Below are 19691 nucleotides of genomic sequence, written 5' to 3'. Positions count from 1 at the left end.
TCCTCCAGGGGATCTTCCCAACCCAGGGATCGAATCCAGGTCTCTCACACTGCTGCTGCTCAGTCGCTTCAGTCATGTCCGACTCTGTGTGACCACATAGACAGTAGCCCACCAGGCTCCGCAGACCCTGGGATTCTTCAGGCAAGAGTACTGAAGTAGGGTGCCATTGCCTTCTCTGTCTCACACTACAGGTCAATTCTTTATCATCTGAGCCCCCAGGGAAGCCCTGTTGAAGCAAGGAACACTAAGGTGCATGTATCTTTACAAAGTGTGATTTTCTCTTGGTATATATCCAGCGGATTACAGCTTTTTAAAAGATACAGATAAAATCCTGCCCAGGAAAAGGCATATAGGGCAGAGTCAAAGGAAATGTGAAACATGGAACAGACGTGAGCAATTAGCTTAATTTGTAAACCAGAAACTCTACCAGAAGAAATTGAAGTTCATAAAAATATTATGATGCTAAAACCCACAATTTAGACAGAGAATAGGGTAGGGTAGTGTATATAGACATTCAAAACTCTCCATTGCTTAGTGCATCAGGCACTCAAGGACCACCCTCACTGACGTCTTTCTCTATTGCTCAACCTACAGGTACCACCATGGAGAAAGAGATAGCTCTACCCCACAGGAAGCTGTACCCTACTTTTATGGCCTCATGGCTTTCCTTAAGAAGCATTCGATGCAGCAGATTTCCTCCATCCCATCCTATCCGGCTGACTCCCCACGGTCAACAGGAGTCCTCATCCCAGGTTCATTCCGCAATCCCCATGGCTCCAGCTTCCATCTTCCATGGACACCAGTGGACTTACAACTCTGTCCGAGGTATGAAAGGCAGCAGCATGGCTTGTCTATGTGTTTCTTACTCCATTCAGATGGTTACAGCTTAGTTCGTTCAGTCCCCAGCAGCTTCAAATGACTCCCCCATTCCAGTGGACGGCCATGGACGCGGGATCTCTCCCCTTCGCTTCAGCTCCCTCACCTCCAGTTGTAGGCTGCTCCCACGTGTTCTCCTCCTTCTTTCCCCTTCTTTCTCATCCCTTCTTTCCTTTGTCCTACTGAGTTCTGTGTGGATCCGGATATTCCTTCTCAGTATTCAGGGCATCCTGCCAGTATTCACTGGTCTTCTGTGAGAACTGCTGAGTCTTTAGACCTTCTTGATACATTGGTAGAGAGAGGTGTACCCCACTTCCACCTACCCCTCCGTCATCTTGTCCACCCCCATTTGTGCATGTATTAGAAACAAGTTTCCCTTTATATTAAGATCATTGGCATCACCACACACGTTTAACTTTTGCTTCTTGAGGAGAACTCAGGTTAGTTCCACTCTCTTCAGTTGAGTCAGTTTTTCAGTCATGTCCGATTATTTGCGACCCCATGGACTGTGGCACGCCAGGCTTCCCTGTCCATCCCCAATACCAGAGCTTACTCAAACTCACGTTTGTTGAGTAGGTATGCCACTTGATGATGTCCACTCTCTCAGAGATTTTTTTTCTTTGAGATTCCTTATAATTGAGATCGGATTTTATTTTTCTTTGTCTGACTTAATTTACCTAGTGTAATGTCCTCCAGTTTCATCCATGTTGCCATAAGTGGAAGGATTTCTTTCTTTTTCTAATGGCTATATTTACCTATATATGTCAAATTACACTGTCTTAATCCATTCATCTGTTGAAAGATACTCAGGTTGTTCCTATACCAAGGCTACTGTGAATGATGTTGCAATGAACATGGGAATACAGATCTCTGTTTGAGAAAATGATTTCATTTCCTTTGACTATATATCCAGAAGTGGGATAATGGATCACATAACAGTTCTCTTTTAAATTTCTTGGGGAATCTCTACAGTATTTTTCCATGGGAGTTGCACCAGTATGCATCCCTACCAACAGTGCATAAGCACTCCTTTTTCTCCATATCCTCAACAAGATTTGTAATTTCTTGCATTTTTGGTACCTGCCATTCAAACAGGTACGAGGTGATATCTCTTGTGCTTTTGATCTGCATTTCTTTTGATTATTAGCGATGCTGAGCATCTTGTCATATACCTCTTGACCATCTATATGTCTTATTTGTGGGAAAATGTCTATTCTTTAAAGATGTAGCATACATTATGTTTACTATATTCAAATGTACAAAACTCTGTTTCCTAACTATATATCAACAATGAACCAGCAGTTGAATAAAGTAAAAAAGCCCATTTACTATTGCATCACAAAAAGATAAAACACAGAAGTAGACTTAAGCAAGGTGATGAAAGATTTTATACAAAACCTTTAAGACATTGATAAGAGAAATTTAAAAAGAGCTGAAGATATGTAAAGTTAGGTTGTCTATTCAATGTGTTTCTTGAGGTAGGATTTGTATTACTATAACCTTCCCTCTTAGAACTGCTTTTGTTGCATCCTATAGGTTTTAGATCATCATGTTTTCATTGTTCTTTGTTTCTAGGAATATTTTGATTTGCCTTATTTCATTAGTAACCTGTTTATTATTTAGAAATGTGTTGTTGAATCTCCATCTGTTTCTGTTCTTTAAAGGTGTTTTTTTCCCCTATAATCTATATTTAATCTCAGAGTTTTGTGATCACAGAAAATGCTTGATACAATTTCAATTTCCTTAAATTTACTGAGGTTTGATTTGTGACCCACAATGAGGAAAATGTTCCATGTGCACTTGAGATTGAAGTGTTTTCTACATGTGATGGAATGTGCTGAATATCAATTAGGTCTGTTTGCTCTAATATTTCTTTGTAGGTTTATGTTTCCTTATTAATTTTCTGTTTTGTTGATCTGCCCATTGGTACAGGTGCAGTGTTGACATGGCCTACTATTATTTTGTTACTGTCAATTTCCCCTTTTGTGTCAGTTAGTGTTTTCCTCATGTATTGAGGTGCTCCTATGTTGGCTACATAAATATTTAAAATTGTTTTGTCTTTTTCTTGGACTGACCCTTGATCAGTTGGTAGTGTCCTTCTTTATCTCTTATAATAGTTTTTATTTTAAGGTCTATTTTTTCTGATACGAGAATTGCCAATCCAGCTTTCTTCTGATTTCCATTTCCATGGAATATCTTTTTTCATCCCCTCACTTTCAGTCTCTATGTGTCTCTAGGACTGAAGTGGATCTCTTGTAGACCGCATATATATGGGTTTTGGTTTTCTATCCATTCATCCAGTCTGTGACTTTTGGTAAGAATGGGAGAATATAATAGCAAAAAAAACAACTGATAAAGGATCACTTTCCAAAATACAAGCAGCTCAAATAAGTCAGTCATCAAAAGCAAAGGCAAGAGCTTCAAAAATAAACTGGTGAGACCATATCAAACTCAAAACCTTCTGCATAGTAAAAGAAGCCACCAATAAAATTAAATGGCAACCTATGGAGAGAGAAAAAATATATTTGCAAATCGCATATATGGTAAGGGCTTCATATCAAGTTTATATAAGAGACTCATGCAACTCTGTAGGAAAAAATCAAACAACTCAAATATTTAAATGAGCAGTGGAAGAGTAAATGTATTGAAGAATCTGAAGATCAGACTGTAGATTACAGACACTGTAAGTTTTTCCTTACAAAACAGAAGCCTGTGTGTTTCTGGCATTGCTTTCTTTATTTTGGATCACCTGTTTGGTGATTGCAGTTCACAGCATACATCCATCCTTCACTCAATAGCAATCACCCTACACTGAGCTATGTGTGCTCAGACTAGCCCTACTAACTATAAAAAACTAATCATTACATGTTTAATCTTGAGGCATCTAAAATCCAAGGTGATTTTCAGAATTTTCCACTCCATTGTTTTCTACATTCTATTTCAAAATTGAAACACCTAGTAAGGAGTGAGTAGGGGACCTCAGTAATACATGGGTAGAAATTCATTTAAAACTGGGAGCGTTACTGGATTATGATTTGGGGGACTGTATTATTACTAATACTATTGTAATTTTATTCCCTTTAATTCTCTGGTATACTAGATTGATATTTATTTAAAATAGTAATACAACCACTATGGAGAACAGGGTGGAGATTCCTTAAAATACTGGAAAGAGAACTGCCAGATTACCAAGCAATCCCACTACTGGGCATACACAACGAGGACACCAGAATTGAAAGAGACACATGTACCCAATGTTCATTGCCGCACTGTTTATAAAGGGCAGGACATGGAAGCAATCTAGATGCCCATTAGCAGATGAATAGATGAGAAAACTGTGGTCATATAGACAATGGAATATTACTCAGCCATTAAAAAATAGATTTGAATTAGTTCTAATAAGGTGGATGAAACTGGAGCCTAGTAAACCAGAAAGAAAGAAACCAGAAAGTAAACCAGAAAGAAAAACACCAATACAGTATACTAACATATACACATATATATATAGACTTTAGAAAGATGGTATCTACCCTGTATGCGAGACAGCAAAAGACACATAGATGTATAGAAGCGTTTTGGACTCTGTGGGAGAGACGGGGGTGGGATGACTTGGGAGAAAGGCATTGAAACATGTATATTATCACATGTGACACAAATCACCATTCCGGGTTCTATGCATGATCCATGGTGCTTGGGATGGTGCACTGGGATGACCCAGAAGGATGGGATAGGGAGGAGGTGGGAAGGGGGTTCAGGATGGGGAACACATGTACACCCATGGCAGATTCCTGTCAATGTATGGCAAAACCACCACAATATTGTAAAGTAGTTGGCCTCTAATTGAATTTAAAAAAATAAAATAAAATAAAATAGTAATACCAACATAGAGACACATAGCACTCAAGTTAGAGTAGATTGAGAAAGACAAAGCTTATGACACAGGAACTGAAATCACTGAAAATTAGCAATGGTATCAAATGAAGGGGCAGTATTGCCTAGAAAGAAATCAGAGTTCTCCAATTTTTTGGAAACAACACGAACAAGCCAGATGGGAGTCAACCAGCTTAAGCTATATATCAGAAACTTCAGGAACTTATTCAGGAAAATAAAGTTAATAAAAATATGCTGATGCTGAACGCCAAAATCCAGACAGTAAGCGAATAGGGTAGAGTATATGTAGATACTGAGAACTACTCAGAGAGGTAGACATGGAAGCAAATACACTAATAAGCATCAGAAAGATGAAAGCCCAAAAGGGTCTGAAAAGTAAATCATAAAGAGACTTGGTAGTCTGACCAAAAGAATATGAGAATCAAATTAGACACCAAAATAGAAAGACTTGTGCACATGATAGAACCAGAGAATGCTCAGGAGAGAAAGTTTCGGACCTAGTGGACCAGTGAACAGAAGCCTCCAGCATCAGGAACAGAAACCCTGGGCAGGACTCATGACTGTGCGCTCTGGGAACGGCCTCAGTTTCAGAGTTTGGCGCTATACCGCCTAAAGGCGAACGCAGACAAGGACTATAGCTTGCTGTGACACTTGAGTCACAGACAATAGTGTTTGTTAGCTTACTTTTCTCATTCAACTATAAAGTTAATGAATCACTAACCAATGATAATTGATACCATCAGTTTCCAGTCAGATCCTCTTTAGTCATACAATGGATATCTGAACCTGTTACATGATCCCCAACTACAGTTTTAATCATTAGATTTATTGATATTTAATTGAAGGCTAATTGCTTTACAATACTGTACTGCTTTCGGCCAAACATCAACATGAATCAGCCATAGGTATACCTATACCCCTCGATCTTGAACCTCCTTCCCACCTTCCTTCTCATCGCAACCCTCAAAGTTGTTAGAAAAATATGGAAGGCTTCACACATTTGTGTGTCATCCTTGGGCAGGGGCCATGCTAATCTTGTCAGTATTATTCCAATTTTCTAACATTTGTGCTACCAAAGCAAACACACAAGTAACACTTTAACAGAATAAAAAATCATATAGTTAGTCATCTACCAACAAAATATCAATTACACTAAGAATTAGAATATTCTGCTATATTTACTGCCATTTATAAAATTGAATTTTATAAGTCCAAAGTCCCACATAGGAATAAGCATATATTGATTCATATCACATGTATACATGCACAGAAATATATACACACAAATACATCTATGTTATACAAGCTATATTCTCCTTGCCTGTCACAATAAGGTCTTTAGTTGATGAAAGAGATAGTCCCAAATTTTTCCAACTTATATGTCTTCCTTTTAAGAATCACTTGTTTGATTTTCATAACTTAATTTTAAATAACCATTTTATTCTTAGATACCATGCCCCTTTAAACTAAGAGCAGAGAAAACCTAGTAAATGCTGATATCTTATCCTTCATTAATTACCACTCTTCTGGTAAGTTGTAGAAAGAATCATGTCGAATCTCATTCAGTAGGATAAAATCCCTATGTTATCAGTTCTTATGTCGAAACTCAATTCTTGCTCACTTCAGTCTTAAATTCTGCTTACTTACAAAGGACGGACAGGAAAAGTAATATTAAAATCACGCTTGCAAGAGTCTATGATTTTATGCTTTTGTTGGCCAAAGGTAGGGCAAGGAATAATTTCTGAAATATTACAATACATCATGGAAGCCTGAAGGTCTAGTTCTCCTATCAAAGAGGAGATGTTTGGAGATGGTTTGAAAACTCAGCCCCATGGTTGTCAGGATGTGCTCCTGATCAGAGAGATGGATTTTCTCCCTGAAACGTCACAGTCAGGAAAGGCCAGGCCGTGTCCTCAGAGCCAGTGATGGGTGGCTGGGTGCTGAGAGGTAAGATTCTTGGATGACCATCTGGAGATTTACCTGCCATTGTCTCAAAGAAACAAATGTAATGAGAAGACTAGGATGAATAAAAGTAGAAGAAATATCAGTAGAAGAAAGTCTAGCCAGGAGAATCAAGCCCCCACACTGATAATTGTCAAAGACTTTAACAGTGAGTGGTTTATAGACAGAGCAGAACAAGTGGATGAAACCAATGTTCTAGGGCCACTTTTGTTCGGCAGTAAAAGACAAGATATTTTTCGCTTTAAGCAGAGAGTCATCACAGCTCCTGATGTGGTCCTGGTTACACACATGCAGACCGAGAGCCCACAGGCATGTGTGATGTGACATCAGGAAGTGAACAGATGACTGCATTGGTGCCCAGTCACCTCCATCTACTAATAATGGGACCTGGGGAAAATTACTTGCCCTCTCCAAGGCATTGCATCTTCATTAACATAACTTGATGATCACAGTGAAGATGAAGGCTATCTCACAGGGCTACTGTGAAACACAAATTTTAAGATGTTTTAAAGCTTTGGGGAAAGTATCAAAGACATGCATGGGGTTACGAAGGTGAGTTAGCAGATCCAAGGTACAGTATCCTTTTTCTCTTAGTATTCTCTCTGTACTCAATAGTAGCGATCAGTCAGTCATGTGTTTACTCTTACCCCAGCGTGATGTAAACCACACAGATCAACTGTACACTTCTTGTCATTTCCGTGTCTAAAATTCAAGCATTAGTCAATGTAGAGTGAAAAAATTATAAACTCCTAGAGGGCCTCTCTGGTCAGAGTCTGCAGAGTCCCGACATTAAACTGTCTTAAAAGAATGGCCTAAATATGCTGGCTCAGAATTAAGTTCCAAATGTTTGCAGACCACAGAAGTACTTCTGGGAGCAATATGAAAATGCAGGGAGTATCCTACTTCTCCAAATATGTATCTGTGCAAATATCATCATCCTCCTAAATTTACACAGAAGGCGCTCTTTCTTCCCCACCCCAGCTACTACAGATCCAATTCCTGCTCAGAGCAACAGGGAAAGAGAGGGCTTCCCTTCACAGGATGGATTTAATAACCTCAAGTGACTAGATCATCTAAGAATGGCTCATGTTTTTACTTTAGCAGGGTCCTGCCTGCTCCTGCTGCTGGTCATGTCAAATCTGCTCCTGTGCCAAGGCAACGTATGCCCATCCTGCGGTCCTGATGTGTTTGGCATCCCCCTGAAGTTCCTTAGAAATACGTTTAGCCGTGTCTCTAGGCTGTCCCACGACATGCATAACCTTTCCACAATAATGTTCAATGAGTTTGTAAGTACTGTGGTGGTGGTTTAGTTGCTAAGTCGTGTCCGACTCTTGTGACCCCATGGACTGTTGACCTCCAGGCTCCCAAAAGGACCTTTGTGTAAGTGACTGGGTCATACTGTCCTTTCAACAAGAGGGCTGCATCAGCCTAAATTCAAATAACACACTCTCTAGGTTAAAGGCGCCGTCAGCTCATAAGACATGGAAATTGAAGAAAGGACTAGTTTTGTGAAATCTCAAAGTTTCCAAAGAAGTGAAACAACTGTGTCAATTTCCTTTTTCATTTTCTTTTTAAAATTTCCAAAATAAATGACTTTGTATTTGTCAGCTAAGAATACATAAAAGAATACAATAGACTCAGTGGAAAAAACAACAGAAATTTGTTTCCTCACAGCTCTGGGGGCTAGAAGTCCCCGATCAGGCACCAGCAAGGTGAGGTTCTGGTAAGAACTCTTTCTCTCCAGGATGGCTTCTCCATGCGTCCTCACACAGGGTGTGGGGTGGGGAAGAGAGACAGAGGAAAGGACACACAGACACAGAGACAGAATAGAAAATTCTCTGGTGTTTTGCTTCATGGAGACACCTAACCTATTGGATGAGTTTTCCACCCTGAGAGCTCATTTAACCTTAATGGGCTTTGCTGGTGGCTCAGATGGTAAAGAATCTGCCTTCATTGGGAGAGACCTGGGTTCTATCCCAGGGTCTGTAAGATTCCCTGGAGAAGGGAACGGCAAGCCACTCCAGTATTTTTGCCTGAGAAATACCATGGACAGGGGATTCTGGTGGGCTATAGACCATGGCGTGCCAAAAAGTCAGAACCCTTTTCAAAGCACAGTTTTTTGGCAGTTCGGGCTCTAACACATGAATTTGAAGAACACACATTCAGTCCATAATAACCCGACAGAAAGCAATTTTAGGTGGGATTGTGGAAGACGAAGCATGTTGATTTTCTCGTCCTTCAGGGTCTCTCTGTGCTTTCTTCTCCAGGCTCAGAGTAAATAGCCAATAAATGAGAACTGCTCTGCAGTGAACTGGGTGGATGGAACATGTTAAACAAAGCTGAATCCCGGTCACAAAAACGAATACTGGTAGTTTTTTTAATGCTACAAATTATTGTTTTATGATTTGCAGTGAATAGTTTTCTAGCTACTATAGAAGCAGAGTTTACAATTGGAAACAATTATTCTCTTTCTGATGAAGGTATATGAAACTTGTATGTTAATTCTCTTAGGTCACTCAAGGAGCACACAGTAGAGCAGACAGCTAATAAAAGGCAGTGCTAAAGGTTTCTATTAAATTTACATAGTTTTTTGTACTCACTAGTTTTTGTTTCATACTCCATTTTTGACTTTCCATTTTTTCCAAACTCTTCCAAGTCTTCAAATGTTCATAACTTCCGCAAAAGATTAGTTTTTCTCTATCAAAGTGTTAGTTAACATTTTTCTACTCTTATTATTCTCAGTCCATTGCTTAGTATTTCCTATAACTTTATGCCGTGTTTTCCTGACATACCATTTTGTCACCAAAAACAGTATTGTGTTCTGCACCTGGGATGAACACTAATCATTCTGGTGAGCGGGTTCAAAGATAAGTCAGAGTCATTACTGTATTACTCCTTATAGGGGAGTATATTGGCTCTAACCCACAGTAAACAAGAGATTAAATGGTTAAATATAGGTGCATGCATGCATTCTAAGTCACATCATTTGTGTCCAACTCTTTGCAACCCTACTGACTGTAGCTCAACAGGCTCCTCTGTCCATGGGTTTCACCAGGCGAGAGTCCAGGAGTGTGCTGCTGTACCCTCTTGCAAGGGATGCTCCTCACCAAGGGATCCAACCTGAGTATTCTTATATCTCCTGCATTGGCAGGAATGTTCTTTACCACTACTGTCACCTGGGAAGCACCAAGTATTGGTACAAAAGTACTATATTTGGTTCAAATACTAAAAAATTTTTAAAAAGTGATAAAATAGAGAAGGGAAAATTTGAGCTTAGAAAAGTTAGATGTAAAATCATCTTTATAGAGACAATATATAGAAAAAGTAGGAAAAGAATGACTTTCAAATTTTGTGATGCCCCCCCCAAAGTTAAAAAATTACACGTCTATCAAACATGTTAATGTTCTAGTATAGGGTTCATCTACTGAATGCCCAACAACCCTAACTAATTGCCTGATCACTTTCAGGATGAAAAGTATTCCCAGAGTATACCGGAGTATATCAATGCCACCAATGACTGCCACACCAATCCCATCCATGCTCCTGAAGAAACAGAAAAAGCCCAACAGATGAACGTGAGTCTTTCACCTGGGTTTTTCACCAGATCGAATGAGACAGTGTGTAGCTTAACAGGCTTCAGAATATTAGAGGTAATGGTAACTGTACATGCAAAAAACAGTGGAGGAACTGTAAGCAGTTGAAGAGAAATTATATTATGCAGTTGATGATGCATGAGCGAAATCAAGGGATGACTAAAGATCTGTAGTAGCAAAGGAAATAACAGATCAATAAATTGTCCATGCAGACAAGATTAGTTCAAGGAATGCATTAAACACAGGATTGCAGCTGTTATTCTGTACAAGAACAGGAAAAGAATGGGAACTTCCATGTGTAAAATATAAGATTGCAAAATTCATGAATATGTAAGAAACACACCCCAGTTTTGAGTACTCCCTGTTACTAGTGACTCCTATTTGGGAGTCCTATACTGCACCACTCGAGCCAGCGCAACTGCCTTTCAAAGCTCTCCTGAATCTGCTCTACTTCTCTAAAACCTCCTCATTCATCAGTCTCAATGACTCCTCTGTCACCTTTTATTTTTAATTTGTAAGTCTCTGCCAAAATGGCCTATATAACATTGCTTTGCTTCTCATGGCCGCAAATATTGTCTCTGTTTTGAGGACAACACAGTTTATATATCAAGCCTCAATCATTTATGGCAGCTTCAAATTTTCACCATTATAATCTCTCTTTTCTGATTTCCTGCATTTTCCTTCATCCTAACATTATTCAAAATATCTTCACATGCATCCCCCCTTAACATACTATCTTTTCTCTCTACTACTTTCTTAATGATATCAGCATTCTTTTCCTCTGTTAAGCTCATTAATAATGAGGATGATCAAGTAAAGGGAAAGGTCAAAGAAGGGAAGGAGGAGGGATTTTTCAATAAGCTTGAATTTAAAGTTTATTGAGAGTTACTACATGGCCATACATGTTACTAAGCACTTTATGTGCATTACTATATTTAATCCTACTCAGTTCTCTGTTCTTTTCCACTAAAACAGTTCATGGCTGTAAAGAAATCAAGCATATTAACTAGAGATCTTCAGCCCCCAGGATTTTCATGCTCAATTCTACTAGGAGTAGTTAACTAGGGGAGAAAACCCTCCATTGTGAATCCCACTGATACTGTTACTAAAGACAACGCTGTGCCATTTTCTGCCCTGACACAAGTCAACAAGACAGACTCTTCTGATACCAGCATGGGGGCTGGTGTTGGGATCAACTGAGGAAAGAAAGCCTGTTTAGGAATGTCTTCTGTTCTTCATTGTCTCTTTGTTTTAATATCATAAAACAAACCATGAATCAAAAAATCAATATGAATGACTCATCTGATCCATTGATATGAAAGATCACTGCTGGGTTACAATGATGTGGGCACAGGCAGAATGCTTCTTTCCTGGGTCAGGTACTGCCGGCACATATTGACTTGTCATACTATATTTAGATTTCTCTCATGCAAATATACAAACATAATAGAACTGAGTGAGTGGGTAGTCGAATTTCAGAAGAAAAAAGAAATTCATGTTATAAATTAGAAATCATCAGAAGAATAATTCCTAAATTAACCCAGATTTTTAATAATCCAGTGAAGTGTGAACTAATAGCCTAATTTTATACTTTTGCAACTTTTACTACCTTCAAAAATCTCTCCATACACATAGGAATAACCAAAAGTCTTTCAGGTCAGCTGCTCTAAGCAAAGATCACATGTTACCAAAACTACTGAATTATGATTATTTTAATGAGACTTTTTCTTCTGTTTGCTTAGAATGAAGACCTTACTAAGTGGATACTCATGTTACAGTACCTTTGGGGAGATCCTCTGTATGCCCTAGTCCATGACCTGCGGTTTGGGAAATATCTCTCAGATACTATCCTATCAAGTGCCAGAGAGAATTTTAAAAAATTACACAAACTTCAAACAATCTTAGAGAGGCAATTCAGCCAGGTGAGCATCCTACAGAGGGCTTTCTTGCTTTGTTGATGACTCTGTAATGCATAAGGAGTTTTGAAATATCTCATTTTGTAAGAAAAAGATTCATGACTTTTATATGCTAGACTGCTCCTAAATACAGCAGGAGCCTAGTCATTCATAGCGATAGATTCAACTGTAAAGGAATCAGAATTTCACTGCAATTTTTGTCGTGTGCTGCCTTCCCTGCATTGCACATAATTCCACCAAAAGCTTGCCTCTTCCTGGGCACAGGCGGTTGAAATATTTTCAACAGCAAGAGAAAAACAGAACAGAATTTCCAAGCTCATCATTTTCCTCAAAGTATCCCAGGACATCTGCTATTGAAGTTCCCTTTGTCTTCTTTCTCTGATCTCCTCAAATCAAAGGATGAGAGTGGGAAGGAAGAAAAGAGAAAGTTAAAGCTAAACTTGAGTTATGTTTCTACTTTTTAGATTCCTGAATGTTTTCTCATAGGCTGGCTCTAAAATCCATACCTAGAGAGTTTTATATTCCTATGTGTTCCCTAAATCTTAATTTGATAATTACAAAGGACAAAGATAAGTAAATATTAAGAAAACACATAATAAGTCATTTTCTTTTGGTTATTCAGGTTGTTGTTCCAGTCAGGATGAAGTTGGCTAAGGATCTCATATATTGGCAAGGACTCCCATCCCTTGTATCCAGTGATGAAGATATACGTCATTTTGCATTTTATATACTGTTCAAGTGCCTGAGCAGGGATTCCCATAAACTTGACATGTACACCAAGATCCTGGCATGCCGAAGCAGTGACGAGTGCTAAATCCGCATCCATCCCACCCAGTTCTGAGATGGTCCTAATGATCTATGCCTTAGCAAGCTTTTTTGAAATTACAGCTTTTCATGCATGCTCTGTGAAATAGGTCTCCTCTTAAAAAAATAAACACAGACTCTGTAGAGATGCCAAAATCTAAGAGGGTAATTTGTTAATATTTCTTATTTTCATTTAATAGAAAATCAAAAGAAAAGCCACCCCTACAATTGAAAGAATGAAGCTCCTATTAAAATTAGTCACAAATAGCAGAAGCTGGCATTACAAAGAAGACCATTAAGAGATTACATAAGAATCACAGCCAATTATTCTGGGTCAAGTTATGAGAATCAAAGTACTAGATAATTGTTCATGGTTCTGGCTATGCTACCAAGAAGACTGAATCCTCAGGAGTCTTTATGAAAGCCAGCCGCGAACTGTCAGCCCACTGTCACAGTGTTACACCAGACAAGATCAGTGCTTCGCACCTTTGTACAAATAGCATGAGATTTACTGAACTGTCTGAAGATTGTTAGGATGTTGTCTTAGACCTTCTGGGTTGCTATAACAAAATATTACGGACTTATAAACAATGAAAATGGATTTCCACAATGTGTTCATGCAGGGTCCTTTCTGGTCACACACTTCTTATTGTATCCTCAAAAAGGGGGAAGGGCTCAGGAGCTCTGTGTATTTCTTATACATAAAAGCACTCATCTCACTGAGGAGGCTCCATCCTTATAACTCCATCACCTCACAAAGGCACCACATATGGATGCCATAACCATGGGGATCAGGATTTCATCATATGAAATTCCTTGGGGACACAAAGGTTGAGACCATAGCAGATACAAATGTTAGCTGGCTCCATCCTCCTCCAGTGGATGTCTTCACCCACACTCCACTGCATCCTCTTTTGCTGCATCACCTTGCAACCATTCCATATATTCTATCACTATGGGTTTCACAAGGTCAGGTTAGTCAAGTGTCAACTCCATCTCATATTCAGCCTATTCAATGTTTCCCTCTACTCTGCTGAGGCCCAGGGGACCTTCCAGGAAGCATTGATGTGTCCATTTCTGCAAGGTTCCTTCTCTCTCCCTCTCTGGATCTTCATTCCTTGGGCCATGTTGGAACAGGGTAGATGGTAACGAGATGGGAAAGTTCTGACATCACTGACTTACATGGTGCTCTTGTAGCCTTCTCTTGGTCCAGACGGACTGATCTGAAATTCCCGTTGACTGACAAGTGTTTCTCTTATGGGGTATCCTTGTGATTTTCCAGGACACTCACAAATTGGGGATCCCCAACATCATAGTTTCCTTTTTAATCAGGGGAAATATTCTGATACCCACAGCTCACCACCCACAGTCATCACCACAGCCTCTCTGTTTCCCTCACTCTGCAAGCACCATCTGGAGAAAATTCAGTAGCCCACAGTCAGCTGCCTACTAGCTGACCCGCAGGAAACCCATGTATCATGAACACTCTGAACAACTGAATGGCAGAAATACTTGTGTGTATCTGTCCCCGCCTGGGGCTCTGGACAACTGTCCAACTGGTCACACAGACGCCGAGTAGATCAGAAAGCTGGATTCAAAAACACATTTATGTGAGATACCATTCTGTCTTACTTTTAGAGTTACAATCCTAGGCAGTAATTACTTGGCCTTACAAACATGCCCTAGTAGGTCCCTGAATTAAAAATCCTCCAAATAGACTGAGTCTCTACTGAGACTGGGCAATGTGAATGGATTAGGGTTTCTCAGCTGGTTCAACTGCCTCCAGACAACCTGGGATGAGGGCCAATCTCTTGACTGGCTCTCCTAAGAAGTCAGTGATGTTCCTGGGCTGGTTTTGCAGCATCTTTATGCCTTTAGCAATAGTTCCTAGTAAACAAAAAATGGGAAATCAAAGGATAGATGGGAAAGCGGGATGAATAAGAGAGAAGGAAGAGAAAGACAGAAGGAAGGATAAGCAGCAAAAGGAACGTGAGTCAAGGATTTGGGTAATGAAGGATAAAAAGTTGTTAGAACCCTTTACTTTTTTTTTTTTTTTTCTTTTTTTCTTTTTTAATTTTTATTATTATTATTTTTTTTTCCCAGTGGGTTTTGTCATACATTGATATGAATCAGCCATGGATTTACATGTATTCCCAATCCCGATCCCCCCTCCCACCTCCCTCTCCACCCGATTCCTCTGGGTCTTCCCAGTGCACCAGGCCGGAGCACTTGTCTCGTGCATCCCACCTGGGCTGGTGATCTGTTTCACCATAGATAGTATACATGCTGTTCTTTTCAAATATCCCACCCTCACATTCTCCCACAAAGTTCAAAAGTCTGTTCTGTGTTTCTGTGTCTCTTTTTCTGTTCTGCATATAGGGTTATCGTTATCACCTTTCTAAATTCCATATACATGTGTCAGTATGCTGTAATGTTCTTTATCTTTCTGGCTTACTTCACTCTGTATAAGGGGCTCCAGCTTCATCCATCTCATTAGGACTGGTTCAAATGAATTCTTTTTCATGGCTGAGTAATATTCCATGGTGTATATGTACCACAGCTTCCTTATCCATTCATCTGCTGATGGGCATCTAGGTTGCTTCCATGTCCTGGCTATTATAAACAGTGCTGCGATGAACATTGGGGTGCACGTGTCTCTTTCAGATCTGGTTTCCTCAGTGTGTATGCCCAGAAGTGGGATTGCTGGGTCATATGGCAGTTCTATTTCCAGTTTTTTAAGAAATCTCCACACTGTTTTCCATAGCGGCTGTACTAGTTTGCATTCCCACCAACAGTGTAAGAGGGTTCCCTTTTCTCCACACCCTCTCCAGCATTTATTGCTTGTAGACTTTTGGATAGCAGCCATCCTGACTGGCGTGTAATGGTACCTCATTGTGGTTTTGATTTGCATTTCTCTAATAATGAGTGATGTTGAGCATCTTTTCATGTGTTTGTTAGCCATCTGTATGTCTTCTTTGGAGAAATGTCTGTTTAGTTCTTTGGCCCATTTTTTGATTGGGTCATTTATTTTTCTGGAATTGAGCTGCAGGAGTTGCTTGTATATTTTTGAGATTAATCCTTTGTCTGTTTCTTCATTTGCTATTATTTTCTCCCAATCTGAGGGCTGTCTTTTCACCTTACTTATAGTTTCCTTTGTAGTGCAAAAGCTTTTAAGTTTCATTAGGTCCCATTTGTTTAGTTTTGCTTTTATTTCCAATATTCTGGGAGGTGGGTCATAGAGGATCTTGCTTTGATTTATGTCGGAGAGTGTTTTGCCTATGTTCTCCTCTAGGAGTTTTATAGTTTCTGGTCTTACATTTAGATCTTTAATCCATTTTGAGTTTATTTTTGTGTATGGTGTTAGAAAGTGTTCTAGTTTCATTCTTTTACAAGTGGTTGACCAGTTTTCCCAGCACCACTTGTTAAAGAGGTTGTCTTTTTTCCATTGTATATCCTTGCCTCCTTTGTCAAAGATAAGGTGTCCATAGGTTCGTGGATTTACCTCTGGGCTTTCTATTCTGTTCCATTGATCTATATTTCTGTCTTTGTGCCAGTACCATACTGTCTTGATGACTGTGGCTTTGTAGTAGAGTCTGAAGTCAGGCAGGTTGATTCCTCCAGTTCCATTCTTCTTTCTCAAGATTACTTTGGCTATTCGAGGTTTTTTGTATTTCCATACAAATTGTGAAATTCTTTGGTCTAGTTCTGTGAAAAATACCGTTGGTAGCTTGATAGGGATTGCATTGAATCTATAGACTGCTTTGGGTAGAATAGCCATTTTGACAATATTAATTCTTCCAATCCATGAACACGGTATGTTTCTCCATCTGTTTGTGTCCTCTTTGATTTCTTTCATCAGTGTTTTATAGTTTTCTATGTATAGGTCCTTTGTTTCTTTAGGTAGATATACTCCTAATGAAAACACAACAACCCAAAACCTATGGGACACTGTAAAAGCAGTGCTAAGGGGAAGGTTCATAGCATTACAGGCTTACATCAAGAAACAGGAAAAAAACCAATTAAATAACCTAACTCTACACCTAAAGCAATTAGAGAAGGAAGAAATGAAGAACCCCAGAGTTAGCAGAAGGAAAGAAATCTTAAAAATCAGGGCAGAAATAAATGCAAAAGAAACTAAAGAGACCATAGCAAAAATCAACAAAGCTAAAAGCTGGTTTTTTGAAAAAATAAACAAATTGACAAACCATTAGCAAGACTCATTAAGAAACAAAGAGAGAAAAACCAAATTAACAAAATTAGAAATGAAAATGGAGAGATCACAACAGACAACCCTGAAATACAAAGGATCATAAGAGACTACTACCAGCAGCTCTATGCCAATAAAATGGACAACTTGGATGAAATGGACAAATTCTTAGAAAAGTATAACTTTCCAAAACTGAACCAGGAAGAAATAGAAGATCTTAACAGACCCATCACAAGCAAGGAAATCGAAACTGTCATCAAAAATCTTCCAGCAAACAAAAGCCCAGGACCAGATGGCTTCAGAGCTGAATTCTACCAAAAATTTAGAGAAGAGCTAACACCTATCTTACTCAAACTCTTCCAGAAAATTGCAGAAGGTAAGCTTCCAAACTCATTCTATGAGGCCACCATCACCCTAATTCCAAAACCAGACAAAGATGCCACAAAAAAAGAAAACTACAGGCCAATATCACTGATGAACATGGATGCAAAAATCCTTAACAAAATTCTAGCAAACAGAATCCAACAACATATTAAAAAAATCATACACCATGACCAAGTGGGCTTTATCCCAGGAATGCAAGGATTCTTTAATATCCGCAAATCAATCAATGTAATACACCACATTAACAAATGGAAAGATAAAAACCATATGATTATCTCAATAGATGCAGAGAAAGCCTTTGACAAAATTCAACACTCATTTATGATTAAAACTCTCCAAAAAGCAGGAATAGAAGGAACATACCTCAACATAATAAAAGCTATATATGACAAACCCACAGCAAGCATCACCCTCAATGGTGAAAAATTGAAGGCATTTCCCCTGAAATCAGGAACAAGACAAGGGTGCCCACTCTCACCACTACTATTCAACATAGTGTTGGAAGTGCTGGCCACAGCAATCAGAGCAGAAAAAGAAGTAAAAGGAATCCAGATAGGAAAAGAAGAAGTGAAACTCTCACTGTTTGCAGATGACATGATCCTCTACATAGAAAACCCTAAAGATTCTACCAGAAAATTACTAGAGCTAATCAATGAATATAGTAAACTTGCAGGATATAAAATTAACACACAGAAATCCCTTGCATTCCTATATACTAACAATGAAAAAACAGACAGAGAAATTAAGGAAACAATACCATTCACCATTGCAACAAAAAGAATAAAATACTTACGAGTATATCTAGAACCCTTTACTTTTAAGGAGCCAAATATATGTGTGTGTGTGTGTGTATATATATATATATATATATATATATATATATAGTAAGAGCAAATATCTCATATTCCCTTTTATGTCCATTTTCTCTTCTCTCCTCTTTTTTCTTAAATTGTCCTTTATATTAGGAGTATTCTTTTGTTGTTACTAAAGGCCATAGTTCTAGAGTTGACTAAATCATGGCAATGCCTCAGGGCATAATCCAGCCAAATTATCTTCTTTTAGGCAAAGACACCTTTCACCTACATAGAGGAATACTGTCCAACAAAACCAATCTCTTCCCTCATAACCAGGGTTATTCTTGCCTGAGTTCTGTCCCTGTCTCTACCTGGGATGACCGAAACCTTTCAGAACATGACAGAGTGCCCCAAAGCAATCTATCAATCCCTCCTTTGCCTCCTTCATGCATGTAAAGTGTCAGCTTTCTTGTGTTTTCACTTTCTTCTTCCAAAAGTTAAAAGACCGTGAAAAAAATCCTGTAAGCACTTTCTAAGTCATTTACTGCCCGAAACATCTAATTCTATTGTGTTACTTGCTTACCTTTCTTTCCTTCAATGTCTAGATATTTCCAGCAGGGAGGATGGTATTTATTAGAGGAAACATTTGGCAATAAGGGGGACAATGCAATTGGAGGAAACATACACTCACCAATAGACCACACACATCTTCATTATATTTGTCTCAGAAAATTTATTTCAAGCATGAATTTAGGAGTTTACGTCAAGAACAGAGGTGGTGACATTGAGAGTGCTATCCTTGCTTGACCGTGACATATAAAGTGAATTCTATAGATTTCAGACAATATTGAACAGAGCCATAGATATTCTATAGATTCAGTCAGGCATAGCCAAGGAGGGGATAGTTGGACAGGATTTAACAATCACTCCCTTGCCATCCAGAAAGCGTTGATTTTCCCCTCTTTTGCAGATTTCCATGTAAGATTACATTTGAAGAAATGGTTCTGCTATATCAGGAATAGTAGCGGTGGTTACCAAAGGGAAACAAACAAATGAAGAATCTTTGAAGTTCACTGACCTTATAGATTAGTAAGTCACATGTCAAGGTTACAGTGAGGACTTAAACTGAAGTTTGAAAAAGTCTCTATTTTCCAGAAGCAGGCCCTCCACTTGTGGAGAAGGAGAGGTTGATATAAACACACAAATTACTATATTGCTAGGGTAGAGTGAAGAAGAATAAGATATGATGCCAACATGTTGCTAG

At 38.9% G+C, this 19691-nt stretch overlaps 1 protein-coding gene and 1 pseudogene across 1 annotated transcript; one reads left to right on the top strand and one right to left on the bottom strand.

Annotated features, from left to right (window-relative positions):
- The first annotated feature begins 650 nt into the window (after positions 1-650).
- Positions 651-13052, top strand: LOC133059173 (placental prolactin-related protein 3-like). Its single transcript, XM_061146200.1, has 5 exons — positions 651-825; positions 7834-8015; positions 10197-10304; positions 12065-12244; positions 12861-13052. Exons 1-5 carry the CDS (start codon positions 651-653, stop codon positions 13050-13052), a joined length of 837 nt encoding a protein of 278 aa, XP_061002183.1.
- LOC133060012 (U6 spliceosomal RNA) lies at positions 5744-5856 on the bottom strand (annotated as a pseudogene).
- Positions 13053-19691: the final 6639 nt, after the last annotated feature.

The sequence above is a fragment of the Dama dama genome, chromosome 7 (assembly GCF_033118175.1).
Source record: "Dama dama isolate Ldn47 chromosome 7, ASM3311817v1, whole genome shotgun sequence".
Taxonomy (NCBI): Eukaryota; Metazoa; Chordata; class Mammalia; order Artiodactyla; family Cervidae; genus Dama; species Dama dama.
Note: the sequence above shows the minus strand (reverse complement) of the source record. Positions and strands in the feature narration are given on the sequence as shown.

Bases quoted from the DNA above. Each gene is read 5' to 3' on its own strand.
- LOC133059173 (XM_061146200.1), top strand. From the start codon at position 651: ATGGCCTCATGGCTTTCCTTAAGAAGCATTCGATGCAGCAGATTTCCT. The intron at 8,016-10,196 runs GTAAGTACTGTG...GATCACTTTCAG, and splicing joins CAATAATGTTCAATGAGTTT to GATGAAAAGTATTCCCAGAG. The intron at 12,245-12,860 runs GTGAGCATCCTA...TTGGTTATTCAG, and splicing joins TAGAGAGGCAATTCAGCCAG to GTTGTTGTTCCAGTCAGGAT.